The 17,718-nt window shown below is 41.4% G+C and overlaps 1 protein-coding gene across 2 annotated transcripts in view; it reads left to right on the top strand.

Moving 5' to 3' along the window:
* Positions 1–17,718, top strand: part of nphp1 (nephrocystin 1) — a 41,595-nt gene that overhangs the window by 6,047 nt on the left and 17,830 nt on the right. The window contains exons 4-12 of one of the 2 annotated variants that reach the window (XM_062970654.1): positions 144–280; positions 683–941; positions 1,647–1,748; positions 3,809–3,906; positions 11,346–11,388; positions 12,355–12,439; positions 13,445–13,539; positions 14,133–14,261; positions 15,373–15,447. In XM_062970654.1, the coding sequence (XP_062826724.1) occupies positions 144–280; positions 683–941; positions 1,647–1,748; positions 3,809–3,906; positions 11,346–11,388; positions 12,355–12,439; positions 13,445–13,539; positions 14,133–14,261; positions 15,373–15,447 (1,023 nt within the window). Of the gene's footprint in view, positions 1–143; positions 285–682; positions 942–1,646; positions 1,749–3,808; positions 3,907–11,345; positions 11,389–12,354; positions 12,440–13,444; positions 13,540–14,132; positions 14,262–15,372; positions 15,448–17,718 lie in introns of those variants that run through there. The other variant, XM_062970663.1, reaches the window with a different exon arrangement.

Below are 17,718 nucleotides of genomic sequence, written 5' to 3'. Positions count from 1 at the left end.
CAGTATAGGAAATAATTTATTTGCATGTAATTAGCATGACTTTATATGAAATGTAATAGTACAAGGATATGTTATATCAAATTGAGTTTAGATCTCATGCACATGGGATATTTTTAATAATTTGTTATGTTGTTATCTCATAGTCAGATGAGCCTGCACCTGTGGGAAATTATTATCAAAGAAAAGAAGAGGAAGAAACACAGTTGCTTAAACTCTCTCAGCAGCTGGAGAAACTTGCTGTAATTCTTAGCCGTGAAAATGTGATTAAAGGCTCCAATGTGTAGGTATATTAACAATATTTAATCAGATATAGATCCCACCGAGTTTGAGGTTTACTATTAATGAAGTATGTGTAGAGGTAAATTTTAAAAGTTACTGAATTTATTAACCAGAAATAGACAATTACAGGTTTGCTCCACTCTGAGCATGGACTTTATTATGAGGTGTACAGATTGATGTGGTATTAATTGTTTCCAACAGTATTTTAGATTCAATTTAAGAGATAGGGTGGCTTAGATGTCTAAATACAATCAAAATATGAAATTGGGAAATTATTGCAACACTAGATTCCATCTTCCCTGAACCATGGAGAGAAAGGATCTCTAAGATACTGACTGCATCAAATAAATAATTGTTAAAGAGTGAAGCTTTTTTTGTCTTTCTTTCCTTCATTTCTTCTTAGTGATGAGAAACAGAGAGACAGCGTAAAGCCCAAGCAGGGGAACGAGCTGTTTCAAGATGCTGCTGTTGGTGATGATGATCGTGATGATGATGATGATGAAGAGGGTGAAAGTACACAGGATGATGAAGAAGAGGAAGAGGAGGGTGAGGATGAGGAAGACGATGACAGTGATGAAGACAAATGCGGAGATGATTCAGCTGTTAATTTTATCACACTTGGTGATTTTGCTGCTCAGCAAGAAGGGGATCTTACATTCAAAGCAAGTAAAACATTATATTTTCAGATTAGAAAGTGGATGCACTTTGTGCCATAAATTTGCTACAGTACAGATGTTACAGAACTCAGTTATTTGTGGCCTACCCTAATGTCCTCCTGAAGCATGCAGGAACTGTTTTTAATGTGAATGTGCAGCTTGTGCAATAGGGTTGTTGCCAGAATAGTTGTTAGAATCATATATTCATAGAACGATAAAAGTTGGAAGAGACCATAGGGGACATCCAACTCAATTCATTCTCATTCTGCTATGTGAGAGTAGACAATCAATATCATTTCAAATATTTAAATATGGCTAACTTAACAGTAAAACCAATCTAAGAAAATCGTAAAATAGAGTAGTTCTTTTGTTACTTTTACCAACACTTACAGCAATTGTCAAAACCTCCAAGGGCTCTTCCACATAGCCATAGAACACAGAATATCAAGGCAGATAATCCACAATATCTGTTTTGAACTGGATCATCTGAGTCCACATTGTCATATAATCCAATTCAAAGTGGATTTTATACAGTTGTGTGGAAGGGGCCTGAATGTTCCTTGCTTAAGAACACCCTCCAAAGTTCATGAGGTCACCATGACTTGACAGTTGATTCAAAGGCAGATATATACACACTGCAAAATGCGTCTTCAATACTTGAAAATATAATGCCATTCCCCTTGTTTACCTTTTCTCTTTCCAATATTGAAGAAAGGTGAAGTTCTCCTCATACTTGAGAAAAAACCTGATGGTTGGTGGCTGGGTCAGAATTCCAAAGGGGAGAAAGGACTTGTTCCTAAAACCTATCTCATGGTGGGTATCCTTCTCTTTTCACCTTGTCTAGTTTATGCTTTTAAAAACTTGTTATTCTTGGATTCCTGTCTACATTCATGCAGCAGTGGGTTTGTAGAAATTTAGATGAAAGCAATAGAGTGTGTTGTTTGCATGGTGTGTTGAACAAGTCTGGATACTTATAACTGACCATAATTTAATAATTCCTCTTGACCTCACAAAGAATTACGGTTGTCAAGATACTGGGAATCAGCATACTTAAAGGAATTGTTTGCTAAACATATGTTGATTGCCTATTGTATGCTGTTGGAGGTAAACTTTTGTTGGAGGTAAACTCCTGAAGTTTTAATCTTTCCTAAGAGTCGCACACAAGATGGTGCAAAGTGTAAGGCTGTAATTTAGTAATATTCTTTAAATAAATACCAGTGGCGCATCATGGGACAGATATTTTGGAGCATTGCTCAAGCAGTCTTTTCCAGCAGGTATATTTTGGGCTGCTTCTCCTTGGCATCCCCAGTCAACATGGCCAATTGTATAATAGGAGTAATTGGAATTGTATTCCAGAATATAATAAAATATAAGGAGCCCTGGTAGCAAAGTGCGTTACAGCACTGAGCTGCAGACCGAAAGGTCCCAGGTTCAAGCCCCATGAGCGGCGTGAGCGGCCGCTGTTAGCTCCAGCTCCTGCCAACCTAGCAGTTCGAAAACATGCCAGTGTGAGTAGATCAATAGGTACCGCTCCGGCGGGAAGGTAACGGCGCTCCATGCAGTCATGCTGGCCACATGACCTTGGAGGTGTCTACGGACAACGCCTGCTCTTCGGCTTAGAAATGGAGATGAGCACCACACCCCAGAGTCAGACATGACTGGACTTAACATCAGGGGAAAACCTTTACCTTTTATTCCAGAATATATGATAGGAACCAGGTTGGGGAGGGCTGTTGTAAATATTTAAAATGGTTCTTCTGAGACCGAGAACTAAAAATAAAAGTAAAAGTAGCAAAAGAAAAGTAGGAGAGTGGTTTTCTCTAAGGAAACAGTTCCAACATCTATGAAAAATAACTTTCTCCAAAATGTCACAAAGTAGGAAGCAATTTTTCAGAGTCTTCAGAATGCTTCAAAATATAGGCTAGCATAAAAAAGTAGAGCTGGGAAAGGAAAAACAATCAACCATAAAAATTAGGCTAAATATAACTATAAGGATTGCATTTCAATCCAGTCTCAAGCTAGAGATTTCAGACAGAGTGAATTAGTTATTGTTAGGTTCTATAAATATCTCTTTATGTCTAGGATATTACACCCAAGCTGTCCTCAAAACCTGGTTGGTATCCAGGCTTGGGTTAAACACACAAATTTGCATAGACAGAGAAACATGAGAGTCGTTATATTAAAAAATCTGGGAATTCCCTCTGCTGGTTTTGATGGCCATTTGCTCCATTGTGAAGAATGTTGGAAGAGAATCCTCCGTGTAGAAAAGCAGACTTGGCAGCCTCCTAGGCTTTATATTGGATTCTTCTTCTCTAGCCCTTGAAATGAACTTGAGCATTCTTCTGAGCTGTTAAAAATCTCTGATTGTAACTGTGAGCCTTTAAAAAAGAAAAAAGCAGGAATGGAGGAAGGCCAGACTAGCTGCAAGACCAGCTGCTATTTTTGTCGGCAACAGTGGTGTGACTTGGCATATATGATGGTAGGGTAGTAACATTACAGATATTATCTTATGCACATTGTTTTAATCATTCTGATAAAACTTTTAAAGTTAAAACAGTGATCTGTATAATCCCCTTTTTACACGGCCCTGGCTTTTAGAGATTTTATGGCCTGCAGAAAAAATCTTCTGGAACATTTATAAACAAAATTTCTATCTTGGAGCAAGAGTGTCTATCTGTTTGTGTCATTTGCAAATGAGATCTGCAAATAGAAAAAAAAAATCTTTGTTCGGTGCAATTTAAATTTCTACCCTAAGACTACCTGCAATGAAATTATTTGAAACCTGCCACTTGCACTTAGCCACTAAATAAGCTTATCCTTCCATTGTAAAAAAGAAACTGTAATGTGATTATTGAAGTATGATTATTTTTTAGGTAAATGTCAAAGAAGTTGAAGAAGAAAGTGAAGAGGAAATGGAAGAAGATATAGAAGTAACAGATGAGACGGCAGGAGGAGCCACAATTATGAAAAGGTAAGGATGCTTATCATTAAAGTTCATTTCACATTGCCAGCTTGTACTTTGTTGTGGGCTTATCTTTTTTTTTTTTGGAACTCTACTAATTTTGAGGGGTACATCAAAGATTAATAATGTATAATTCTGGGTGGATTTTTTTGTATTTTTGTTCCAAAAAGTATACACTTTCAACAGTGTTCCAATCATATAGAAGTGTCATTGCCTGGAGCCACCACTTGCGTGCAGTAAGGAGAAAACAGTGTGGAGACCGTAGAGGAAATAAAAGTGTTGGTCTGGGCCAGGACACAGTGTCAGTGGCCAGACTTGGAGACCTGTAGGAATATTTGGTATCCATAGCCAAGTAGAGTGCAGCATAGCTAGTGCTATATACAATCTCACAGTAGGAAAAACAGAAGAGAAACTATTCAGGATACTCTGGTGAGGTTTAAAAAGATTTTAAAATGTTTTATTGTTGCAGGTACTACATTTTGAATACAATAGTAGACAGACAAAAGAAGGTTACCTAACTTTGGTAAAAGAGTCCCTAATATTGATCTTGAAGTGAAGAGAGAGGCTTCATGATGCTCTCTTCTCAAACAAAGGCTAATAAATCACTGAAGACTTTTGGGAAGAAGGGGGAAGTGACCATTACATGCAGGCAGGAAGCAAAAACACCTTGAATTACATAGATTTAGGAAACGGAGGTGAAAACAAGATTGCAGACATGCTACTCAGGGTTCCCTCTATTCCCCAGTTGCTCTATATGCAAGTGTTGATGCTTCTTCACTTCCATTAACTTCCCTGTAATGACCTAGGATCTTGGAGATCTCTTAATCATAGGGTTGCTAAAATTGAAGTTGATGGGAAATAACGACAACAACACTATGAATACCTCTGTTAGTGAAATTTGAGCATGGAGTTAGAAAACTAATGATACATTTACCACAGAGTCACTTCCATTAAACCCAGTGAAACTTACGTCAGATTATGCATGTAAGGTTGCCATGAAATGAAAGTATTGTGATGTCTCATGGGCCATGTAGTCCCGTTCCTAGTACTATTGTGGCAGACGAAGAGGAAAACTTGGGTTTCCCACCGTTTCAGCCAGAATTGGAGCCCTTGCACCTGCAGGATGTTTGCCCTCCAGAAGCCAGCCAAACAAGCCTTGGGCAGAATTCTCCCCCGTTCTCTCGTAAGGATAATTATAATCAAGATAGAGGCGCTAGGGAGGCGAATCGCCGAAGCGCCAGAATCGCTGCCAGACAATTAGCTGATTAAGCCTGTTTCCCTTGGGAAATCTTAAGGAGTCATGCATCTGGACACAGTATGGGTTTCACTTCTTATTCCCCAGGGAAAGTGTTCCTTGGCGGGAAAACAAGATCCTATATAGGTGTTTACCCTATATAAGGAGATCCTTGCGGAGTCAATTCGTCAGTTTCAGGAGTGAGATCGTGTGTGGACTACGCTACTCCAGTTCCTTGTCTCCAGGACCTTGCCACGGACCTTGTTCTAGTTCCAAGCCTGCCTTGTTCCCCGGACCTCGCCTCGGACCGCGTTCTTGCTTCTTGCTTCTTGTTGCCACGTATCAAGTCTTGTTTGCCAAGAATCTAGTTTGTTTTGCAGCCTTGTTGTCAAGCTCCATTGGACTAAAGGACCCTGTCATTTCCCCACACTTGCTCGGCAAGTGTGTGTTTCGGTTATTGGATTATAACTTTGGACTCTAATATCTCATATTGGACATTGATTTCCTGGACTATATTTGACCTTTCCTGAAAGGTCTACTTCTGAACTATATTCTTCACTTGTTTTTATTGACTTTATATATTCCTTTAATAAAGATATTAGATAGATTCTGGTCTCTGTGCATGGTTATTGGTGCTCTGCAGCCTGGGTCGTGACAGTTTGACTCCGCCACCCTAAGCACCAATTAACCTAGACCAGAATGTCTACAGGAACCGGGGCGGAAGCCCAACCACTCAGCTACACCATTTCCAAGGATGAATTAGACAGAATCCGTGATACACTCCATACGCAGGAGGGAGAAATACGGGGCTTGAAGGAACGAGGTATCCGGCTCCCTGGCCTGGCGCTTCCAACCAAGTTTTCTGGAGAAGCCTCCAAGGTTCACGTTTTCCGTCGCCAATGTCAGGCGTACATAGAAGCCCGTCAAGCCGAGTTTCCCCAAGAAGATGTCAAGGTGGCGTGGATTTACAGTCTCCTAGAAGGGCCAGCGGCCAATTGGGCGACGGCGCTATTTGATGCGGGCTCCATGCACCTAAGTTCCGCGCAAAACTTCCTGAATCACCTTAAGGCGACATGGGGGATCGAGGACAATGTGGTGGCGGCCGGCCATAAACTCCGGCGCCTTTTCCAAGGGGACAGGCCGTTGTCCCAGTACATAGCCGAGTTCCGAGTGCTGGCCCAAAACACCGGTTGGAATGATATAGCCCTCAGAGGACAGTTTCGTGAGGGTCTCAACTTCGAGATGCAGGAAGAAATCTCCAAGGTGGATCCCCCAAACTCTCTTGAGAGACTTATCGATCAATGTTTACGAGCCGAAGTCCTGCTTGCCAACAAAAAACAGTGGCTCCGAGGCCAGAGTGGAAGAGCAGGAGTGAAACCTCCCGCTTCCGCCAGTATTCAGCCACGTCCAGTATGGAGACCCCCACCACCAGCCCCATACCCCAGAGGAAGCGAAGAGGAGCCGATGCAGTTGGGCAATGTGCGTCCCAGATTAGATGTTGCCGAGAAGGCCCGCCGCCAACGTTTAAACCTCTGTTGGTACTGCGGAAACGGGGGCCACTTCGCCAGAGAATGTCGAGCCAAGAGAAAGCCCGCCGCTCGCTTGGCGGCGGCGTCCTCCGCGGAGACGGAGACGGCCGAGGCGGCTGGCGCGAAGCCAGCGGGGGAAGCCAGCGACCGGGCATAGAGAGGCTCGCCAGCCCGGTCAAGAACCCCACTCAAGAGCCACAAACCGGGGTCCTATTTCTCCTAGTGGTCACGTTGTGGTCAGCGAAAAAAGGACCCGTCATGATCCATGCCATGATAGACTCAGGAGCAACAAACAATTTCATCGATAGAGAGTATGCCGACTCTCTTTGATTACAATATCACGACTTCAAGAACGCCCGGGTGGTGCAGGCTATCGATGGCCATCCCCTAAAGACGGGTCCAGTAAGTCAATGGACTGAACCCACCAGGATGTGGATAAGGGAACACCTGGAAGAGATCTCCTTCTTTGTTACCGAGGTGCCCCACTTCCCTGTGATTTTGGGAATTCCATGGCTGACGCTTCACGACCCAAACATCTCCTGGACCAACAGAGAACTACAGTTTGCTTCAAAATATTGCCAAAACCATTGTCTAGTAGCCAAGGTCTGCCATGCCACAGACGCTGAGCCCATCATCACCTTACCCAAGAAATATTCAGACTTTTGGGATGTTTTCAATGAAAAGGAAGCCGAGAAACTACCCCCACATAGACCATTTGACTGTGCCATTGACTTGGTGGAGGGGGCCCCGATCCCGCGAGGACACCTCTACTCCCTGACGGAACCAGAGCAAGAAGCTCTCAGGGAGTTCATAGAGTCAAATCTTCGCAAGGGATTCATCAGACCCTCTCAATCCCCAGCTGCCTCCCCGGTGATGTTTGTGAAAAAGAAGTCAGGGGACCTACGCTTGGTTGTGGACTATAGAGCATTGAACAATATCACGAAGCGGAACCGCTACCCCCTGCCTTTGATCTTGGACCTATTAGACCGGCTTCGAGGGGCCAAGGTTTACACCAAGCTGGATCTCCGGGGGGCTTACAATCTAGTTCGCATCAGGGAGGGGGACGAGTGGAAAACCGCCTTCCAGACTAAATTCGGATTATTCGAGTCCCTGGTCATGAATTTCGGTTTATCCGGAGCTCCCGCAACGTTCCAGCATTTTGTCAATGATATTTTCCAGGATTATCTAGATCGGTTCTTGATCATATACTTGGACGATTTTTTGGTGTTTTCTAGATCACAATCAGAGCATGAGAAACACGTCAGAATGGTGTTACAACGATTGCGGGATCATGGACTATATGCCAAGTTGGAAAAATGCGCTTTTGATCTGCAAGAGGTAAATTTCCTGGGATACCGTGTCTCGCCACTAGGGCTTTCCATGGACCCGGCAAAGGTCTCAGCAGTATTGGAATGGCGGGCGCCAACCAACAAGAAAGAAGTGCAACGTTTCTTGGGGTTCGCGAACTACTACCGCAAGTTCATTCCAGATTTTGCCCGCTGGTCTGACCCAATCACCAGCTGCATCCGTGGAAAACAGCCTTTTCGCTGGACGGAGCAAGCAGAGAAAGGGTTCCAGCAACTAAAGAAGTTATTCACGTCCCAGCCAATTCTACAGCACCCTGATCCTAAAACCCCTTTTGTTGTGCAGGCTGACGCCTCCGATGTGGCAATTGGGGCTGTACTCATGCAACCAGTGGGAGAACATCTTCATCCTTGTGCTTTTTACTCCCGTCAACTAACAGCCCCAGAGAGAAATTACACTATTTGGGAGAAGGAACTTTTGGCCATAAAGGCAGCCTTTGAAAATTGGAGACATTGGTTAGAAGGGGCCAAATTTCCCATTGAGGTTCATACTGACCATCGTAATTTGGAACATCTAAGAACTGCCCGCAAGCTAAATCAGAGGCAGCAGCGCTGGGCTTTATTTTTTGAACGTTTTGACTTCCAGATCCATTATGTAACCCCAGCTCAGACCAAGCAAGCAGATGCTCTATCATGGAAACCAGAGTATGCTGCAGGGCGCAGAGAGACCTTCGAATCCCAATTGCTGCAGCCCGAAAACTTTGCCACGCTCACAGTGGGAAACACCAAGTCCACTGCAGTTGAATCAAGTCCCTCTACTCCAGGACCCCTTTGTGCTCAAGAAATTAGAGCCAGTCAACAGGCGGATGCCTGGGCTCAAGATCAAATTCGCCAAGGACTACGTTTCCCCTTCTCACTTAAGGATGGGCTATTATGCTACAGAAATCATGTCTACATCCCCCCAGGACCAGGCAGGGAAAAGGCACTTCATCTGTGTCATGACTGCAAGCCAGCAGGACATTTTGGACTTTTCAAAACCATGCATTTGATCCTACGAGATTTCTGGTGGCCCAAGATCCGCAAGGATGTAGAGAAATATGTCAATACCTGCCCGGTATGCCAGTGTTCCAAGACAAGAAGGGAGAAGCCGTCAGGGCTACTGCATCCCCTTCCTACTCCATCTCGTCCATGGGAGATAATTTCTGCGGATTTTATCACCGACCTACCACCCTCCCTTGGATATACCACGATCCTAGTGGTGGTGGACCTTTTCACCAAATTGGCCCACTTCATTCCTTGTGATGGCCTTCCCACGGCCAAACAGACTGCAGATTTATTCCTTCAGCATATTTTCCGGCTACATGGATTGCCCAAGAGTTTGGTCACTTACCGTGGATCTCAATTCACCTCTCGATTCTGGAAGGCACTACAACAACTACTGGGCATAGACTCTCGTTTATCTTCAGCGCACCATCCCCAAACAGATGGACAAACGGAGCGCACCAATGCCACTTTGGAACAATACCTTCGCTGTTATGTAAACTATCAACAGGACAATTGGGCGTCCCTATTACCTCTGTCAGAGTTTGCCTACAACAACAGTGTCCAGGCTTCAACCAAAGAAACCCCGTTCTTTGCAAACTACGGATTCCATCCACGTTTCTTTCCTTCTGTCATTGAAACCTCAGAAGTCCCCGCAGCGGAGGACTGGCTGCAAGAACTCACAGCGGTGCAACAACTATTGCTCCAGCAACTGGACCAAGCCAAGGAGGACTATAAACGCCACGCTGACAGTCATCGCCAACCGGGCCCCGAAATCAAGGTAGGAGATCGGGTTCTGCTGTCCACTCGCTTTTTGCCCTCCCACCGTCCCTGCCGGAAGCTAGATGCCCGTTTCATTGGTCCCTATCCAGTGGTGGCGCAACTTAACCCCGTGACTTTCAAACTCCAACTTCCGCGCTCTATGCGCATCCATCCAGTGTTTCATCGCTCCCTGCTCCTTCCGGCGGATGGTGTGCGCCCTGATGCAGACCGGCCGGCCCCCACCCCTGTTTTGGTGGACGGGGAGGAGGAATTCGAGGTTCAAGACATTTTGGATTCCCGCTTCCACCGCCGCCGCCTTCAGTATCTCATTGACTGGGTGGGTTTTGGCCCCGAAGAACGCTCTTGGGAAGACGCTTCCACAGTCCATGCCCCCAACTTAGTCTGCCGCTTCCATCAGGCCTACCCTGCCAAGCCGCGGCCCCGCACCTCGGGAAGAGGGCCCATTTTGGAGAGGGGCCTTGAGGAGGGGGATAGTGTGATGTCTCATGGGCCATGTAGTCCCGTTCCTAGTACTATTGTGGCAGACGAAGAGGAAAACTTGGGTTTCCCACCGTTTCAGCCAGAATTGGAGCCCTTGCACCTGCAGGATGTTTGCCCTCCAGAAGCCAGCCAAACAAGCCTTGGGCAGAATTCTCCCCCGTTCTCTCATAAGGATAATTATAATCGAGATAGAGGCGCTAGGGAGGCGAATCGCCGAAGCGCCAGAATCGCTGCCAGACAATTAGCTGATTAAGCCTGTTTCCCTTGGGAAATCTTAAGGAGTCATGCATCTGGACACAGTATGGGTTTCACTTCTTGTTCCCCAGGGAAAGTGTTCCTTGGCGGGAAAACAAGATCCTATATAGGTGTTTACTCGCAAGGAGATCCTTGCGGAGTCAATTCGTCAGTTTCAGGAGTGAGATCGTGTGTGGACTACGCTACTCCAGTTCCTTGTCTCCAGGACCTTGCCACGGACCTTGTTCTAGTTCCAAGCCTGCCTTGTTCCCCGGACCTCGCCTCGGACCGCGTTCTTGCTTCTTGCTTCTTGTTGCCACGTATCAAGTCTTGTTTGCCAAGAATCTAGTTTGTTTTGCAGCCTTGTTGTCAAGCTCCATTGGACTAAAGGACCCTGTCATTTCCCCACACTTGCTCGGCAAGTGTGTGTTTCGGTTATTGGATTATAACTTTGGACTCTAATATCTCATATTGGACATTGATTTCCTGGACTATATTTGACCTTTCCTGAAAGGTCTACTTCTGAACTATATTCTTCACTTGTTTTTATTGACTTTATATATTCCTTTAATAAAGATATTAGATAGATTCTGGTCTCTGTGCATGGTTATTGGTGCTCTGCAGCCTGGGTCGTGACAAGTATATAAATAACTTAATCTCATTTACTGGTTGATCAGACTACAGACTAATGGAAGTTCCCTATTGGGACTTAATACAGTTCATAATTTCAGCAGCTGACATGCATATCGAGTGCCAGTTGCCCCATCCCTATATTTATGCAGAAAATTAATTTGGGAGTTTGGTTTATTTTTTGTCATATTCTTACTTTCATATTTCTTTCAGGACAGACTCACATTGGAGTGCAGTTAAAAAGGCTATCACAGAGGTAAAACTATTTTATGATAACATATATATAAGGGTTATCCAGAAAGTAGATTATGTTTTGGAATTAAAAATGAACAAAGTATAGGAGAAAACATTTACCATATGCAGTTGAAAGCCACACCCAAATACCACTTCTCAATATAGTCACCATTAAAATCTAGGCACTTATCATAGTGATGAATGAGCTTGGCAACTCCTTCTCCACAAAACTCTGCCGCTTGCGTCCTCAATGCAGTGTTTTGGCGATGATGCGCAGCTGTTGGAAGGGGTGACTGGCTGGTTGAGGATGCAAGCGGCAGAGTTTTGTGGGGAAGGAGTTGCCACGCTCATTCATCGCTATGATAATGTACCTGGATTTGAATGGCGACTATGTTGAGAAATGGTATTTGGGTGTGGTTTTCAACTGCATATGTTAAATGTTTTCTCCTATACTTAGTTCATTTTTAATTCCAAAACGGAATCTACTTTCTGGATAACCCTCGTATTATACACATCCTTTTAACACAGTATAGATGTATGAGTATGAGTATGTGTGTATGTGAATGAAATACATAAATTCACATATCACAAGTCATAATTTTAGGATTGACCCTTTTTTGGTCGATTGCTTGATTTTGCTTACAAAACGAAACAGGCATAATGGGTTCATTCGTCTTGTGATGACATTTGTCAAATAGGCTGTCTGTGAATTTCACAGTTAGCAACATGGGAATGGTTACTGTGTTATAGCTGGAAAACAACTAAGAATTTATGATGTTTTATTCAGAAGTAAATAGCCTATGTTCCCTGATTTTTTAAAGTATGAGTGAAATGCAGTGGCAGAGCCTTTTTAAAGTTAACCATTGGCTCTACAGAATCTTTGTTTTTCAAGAAATGACTTTCTCTAAAATTTTGAAACTGTTATGATGACAAAGCTGAATTGTTAGCAGATAATGAGAGGTGACATCTCTCTTTTCTGATTGAAAAGAATAATACTTTAGATGCTCTGACAACTATGGGAGCAGTTCCTGCAGGATTCCGGCCTTCAACACTTGCACAACTCTTGGAAGAAGGTATTAATTCATTAGTCAATTAATTATATTGTGTTTATTCATTTCATATCCTCCCTTTTTCTCAGCATGGGACCAGGGTAGTTGGCAATATAGGTAGAAATTCTGTAATACTGTTTAATTAAATCTGTCAAAAATATTTCCCTAAAGCGGTATAGATAGTGATTCAGAGATGCTAGAACTCTAGTTGCTGGATGTAATTCCTGCTATTACAGTTGTAGATTTAAAGAAGTATTTTGAAGTTGCATCTACAGTAGAGTCTCACTTATCCAACATAAACGGGTTGGCAGAACATTGGATAAATGAAAATGTTGGATAATAAGGAGGAATTAAGGAAAAGCCTATTAAACATCAAATGATATTATGGTTTTATAAATAAAGTACCAGAACATCATATTTTACAACAAACTGACAGAAAAAGCAGTTCAATACACGCTAATGTTATGTAGTAATTACTGAACCCTGAGGGGCGTGTCTGCAATCGCAATGATTGAAAACACTGACTTCAAAAATATTGACTACTAAAAGATAAACTGTGTTGGATAATACAGAACATTGGATGAGCGAAGGTTGGATAAGCGAGACTCTACTATATTAGTTTTTAGATCAGGGACAACAGTTGTGGTAGAATCCTTTTGACAGATTCTAAAATACCTCATTTTCTTCAAAATAAGAGGTTTTAAAAATAAACACCTACATGTGTCAAGTGTGAATGTGATAAAAAACACTAGCAAGTACATTTCATATAAGTTTACTTGTAAGAGAATTGGGATTATTGCTTTCTTCCACTCAAATATACACCCAAAGCCAAAATCTGGTTTGCTGGTATGTGATCTGAGGTCCTAGGCACATTTATCTGGTTGTAGTTTTTCATTTAAAACTGGGATACGAGTTGTAATGCAGCTTTTGTTGCAATCTTTAAATGTATAACTTTTACACAACACACTGAAAATAATTGAAAAGGATGAGGAACAAAACCACTTTAAAAACGACACTTTGTTCTTTTAGGAATTCAGTTTCGAGCTTCTTACTTCCTGCAACCTGAGCTCACACCTTCCAGTCTTTCTTTTCGTGATCTAGTATGGAATGCTGAAAAAGGCACTGTAAGTATTTGTTCTTAATTATTGGTATCTTCAGGGCAATATAAAATGAGAAGATTGTTAGATTTGATGGGTTTGGGTTGAGAAAGATAGTAGAAAGAAACTGTAACTAAGATATTTTTGTTTTGCTGTAGGTTATCCACATTATGTTTCAGTTGCAAGTTGGAAATTAAAATCTAGTATATCCCATGGGAAGCATATTCTCTGTCCCTTGGAAATAATACACAGAAATATGGTTCAGTTATGATATGGCAGTTCTCTAATTAGTGCTTGGAAAATCACATCAAAGCAGTAGAAGTCTCCTAGGAACTAGACATCTGTGCAAAACAGTGAGCTCAGGCATGAGTGTTTGTCACTTGGTGACTGCAGTTTCTTCATTACAGATGAAAGTAGTTTGGCAGCTCCTCCATTAGCATCTTATGCATAACACAAGGGGTCACTAAGTTAAAACTTATTTGCTGATTTTACATTTCTAGTATAAGCTAACACCATATTTTTATAACCCTTGTTCAAAAAGAAAATCCCATTAAATTTTCAAGTAAGCAGGAAGAGCACTGCACCATTAATATCTCACTGTCATTTTGTCTGTCTTTCAGATTCAGTCAAGGCCAACTCGGATAGCATTAGTTGTGACTCTATGGAACTGTAAAGCGATTCCGTTTCCTGGACTGAGCATACAGGTCCTCAGCAGGCATGTTCGGCTCTGCCTTTTTGATGGTAACAGAGTAAGTATTACAGTTCAATCAACTTGAGGTGTTAACATTTGAATTTCACCCTGCTTTTCAATCACATTTATGACATAGAATATATGTGCTTACTCAGCTGCAAACTTGTATTTTGATATGAGTTTACACAGTCTTTGTGTGATTTAGGGTATCTACCGAAATGTAAGCAAATAAACCTGTAAATCTCATTATTTTATTATACTATTTCTGAATGCAAGCATCAGCCTTAAATATCATTTTAAGAAAGCTCCTCCCTTTTTGTAGGAAGGGGAAGAGTATATATCTCTGCTGTTGTGAGGCAGACTTCCCCCAACCTGGTGCCTTCCAGGTGTGATGGAGTACATCTTGTACCATCAACCTATTGGTAGATTGTGATGCAACTGGTGATAAAAATCTTTGGGGGAGTTCCATAATTTGGGAGCAACAATTGAGAGGGCATTCACATGTCTTCCCCAAATATCCCTGTGACACCAGGAGAAAGAGTTTCTGTGAGAATCTAAACTAAGGCGTGCTAAAGGAGGACACATGATCTTTCAGATAATTTGGATCCAGGCCTTATTAGACTTAATTGTCAGAATTAAGAATGTGCATCTTGAATTGTGTCCCAAACTAATCCAGTATCTAGTGAATCTCTTGTAATAGAGGAAATAGTATCCCTATTTAGACCATTATAGTTGAGATGTAGACATTCCAGATTCCTTCTCCTTCATTTTTTCCCTTTCTGCATTATGCATTAAACAGTATTAGCTGTGAACATAAGAGTGAGATATTAATTATCAAAGATGTAACTCAACCTTCTTCCCTTCCTGTTTCAAAAGAGGATTGACTGTTACCCTTTATCGGAATGCATATCTGTTCATTTGGAAGATGGTGCTATGCATGCAGCTCTATGCATGCAAAATAAATTGAAATGGCCCCGTATAATAGCTTGAAATCAATATTTATTCACAAAAGAAGTTGAAGGGTGGTCTCTTAGACAAATGCATATGAATACAGTTAAATAGTTGGGATTCTTTTTTTACTATCCTGGTTGTTTCAATGACTTAAGCATTTAATATAGTAATTTAGATTATGCTTTAAATTTTCCATGTGCTTTCTTATATCCCTTTAGATCTTGAGTAACATTCATACAGTTAGAGCTACATGGCAACCTAAAAATCCAAAAACATGGACCTTTTCTCCAAGGGTAAGTGGTAAGCAAAGATTATGGAGAAATCTAATAAGGTAGATTTTAAAAAACATAAGGAGAAAACCTGATGAATCAAGCTAAAGGCTCATCTAGCCCGAATATCTGTTTCCTGTAATAGCTAAAAAAACAGTTTATTCTTTGCTCCAGAAAGAAAGCCCTAGAAACTGTGCCCTGTGCCTGCTGTGAGATGTTATACAAATACATAAAGTGAGCAAAAGTTGAGATCATAAAATCTATTAAGGAAATTAATTTCCTTGTACAGTTCTGCATTTCAGTTGAATTCATGCCTTCCTCAGAGATTTGGATTAAATATATTTTAAAGGAAAATTGGTTTTTGGGTTGTGTCCTAGAAAGAAAGGGAAAGAGAGAAATTTATATGGGATGAAGTATTACAAATTCTTCAGTAGATGGCATCACTTCCACTGAAGCTGTATGGAGCTGTGTAATTACAATTTCCTTTATGCAGAGTTGTTTAGAATTATAGAATCATAGAATAATAGAGTCCAACCTCCTGCCATGCAGGATATCTTAAATGCAGATTTTCCCTTGTGTTAAAATTATATCTGACTTTTCCAAAGACCACTTGCAACTTTAATAACTTGGCTATGTTTTTAATGTCTGAGATGTATTTGCATGTACATAAAATTCTTCTTAGCGTAAGTCCATTATATCATTGTAAATACCCCTCTTACTGTAGTGAACCAGTGATATGATTCTGAAGAGAGTAGTGGATATGCAAGATATGGCTGGTTAACACCAACTATTTCAATTTCCACATATTAATGTCTGCTTGTTATTTTATAGTATTGTTGTGTGTTTCCAATAGTTTGTGTTTCTAGCTGGTTTTGACTGTTTGGATGGTTTAGCCAATTTTGACTTTCATATTTTGTGAATGTTTTAGTAATCTGTTATAAGATGATGATGAGGATGATAATGATGATGTGGGAACAGAACTCCACATTTTTGTAGCAGTCATGTGCTCTTATCATATCTAGTCTTCTTATTTTCTCAGAATGTGTGTTTAGAGCTGAAGAGATACTGACTCCTCTATTATTGGTTAGCTCAACTTTATTTTCTCAAGGATTATAATATTAAGGGTGACGAATGTTACACAACTGACAATGACTTGAAGAGCACAGCGGATGTTCATTGATGACTAGTGCTCATGGGTTAAGTGTAATACTGATATGTGCAGCACTTCATAGTGGAAAGTTCTTGCATTTCAGTGGAGGAAATAGGTGGGAGAGGAAGTGATTAGTAGCAACCCCTTTCCTTAAGAATCTAATCTAGATAGTCAGACACATTCTCAGCATACTGGGAGATGGAACTGTGAGTTTTTTGTGAAAACTCCCCTCCCTCCTTGCAATAGAATCTGTGTTGGATCTGAATCTCTTTCACAAACAGGAGGAGTCCTTTTGTTTATGGAAGAATAAATCTCAATCCAACCAAATCTCTTTGTGGGGAAAAATGTCCAGTACCCTCCCAGTTGTATTGTTTGCAGAACGCTTTGGGAATTAACGTATTAATGTTCTGAGAACTCCTTCAGACTATTCAACAGTTGCAATAAATATTGGGACATTCTGTTTCAGATTATAATATGTTGTAATGACTTGTAGCAGTTTACTGCTTCCATGTCCAGTCATGCTGTACATATATCAGGTTTTGACCCTTGTTTGTTGGTAGCTTTTAGTAATTTAAGTTGTGGCATGGATGTAGCTTCACTCTATCCCTGACATTTCTTCCATGAAATCCATACCTCCTCATAAATGCTCTTCTTCCAGTGTCTGTGTTCCCCATCTTTGATGTTATTTTTAATTTTGTTTTTAATTTGAGGGGGAAATTATGTATTATCAATTATTTAATCATGATAATAAGACCACACCAGTTTAGCACTATAATTCTAAAAAAAGAAAGGAAAATGACTCTGGTAGCTAAAGATGTTATGGGGAAATGAACGTCGTCTCTACCCTCCCCCCCCCCTTTTCAAGTTTAGCAGGGGGAACTGTAACAATGGATACAGACAGTTATTTCATTCTGTATCAGAAACTCCTAAGACTGATTAAAAAAGGGGTCAGGAAGAAGGTTGTATGGATGTTTAAAAATACAACTTTTCCCAAATTCTTACCAGTCTGGGAGAACTTTTACACCCAGCTGGATGGTATAGAAAGTGCCATTGTTTATGATTGAGTCCAGTTTCCTTTTCAACAATAGGAGAAGCAATACAAGTGTTCGTTCAACCTTCTTAGGGAGACTTTTGATATCAAATGC

This window comes from Anolis carolinensis, chromosome 1 (genome assembly GCF_035594765.1).
Source record: "Anolis carolinensis isolate JA03-04 chromosome 1, rAnoCar3.1.pri, whole genome shotgun sequence".
In the NCBI taxonomy this organism is placed as follows: domain Eukaryota; kingdom Metazoa; phylum Chordata; class Lepidosauria; order Squamata; family Dactyloidae; genus Anolis; species Anolis carolinensis.
This window is presented reverse-complemented; position numbering and strand designations above follow the sequence as displayed.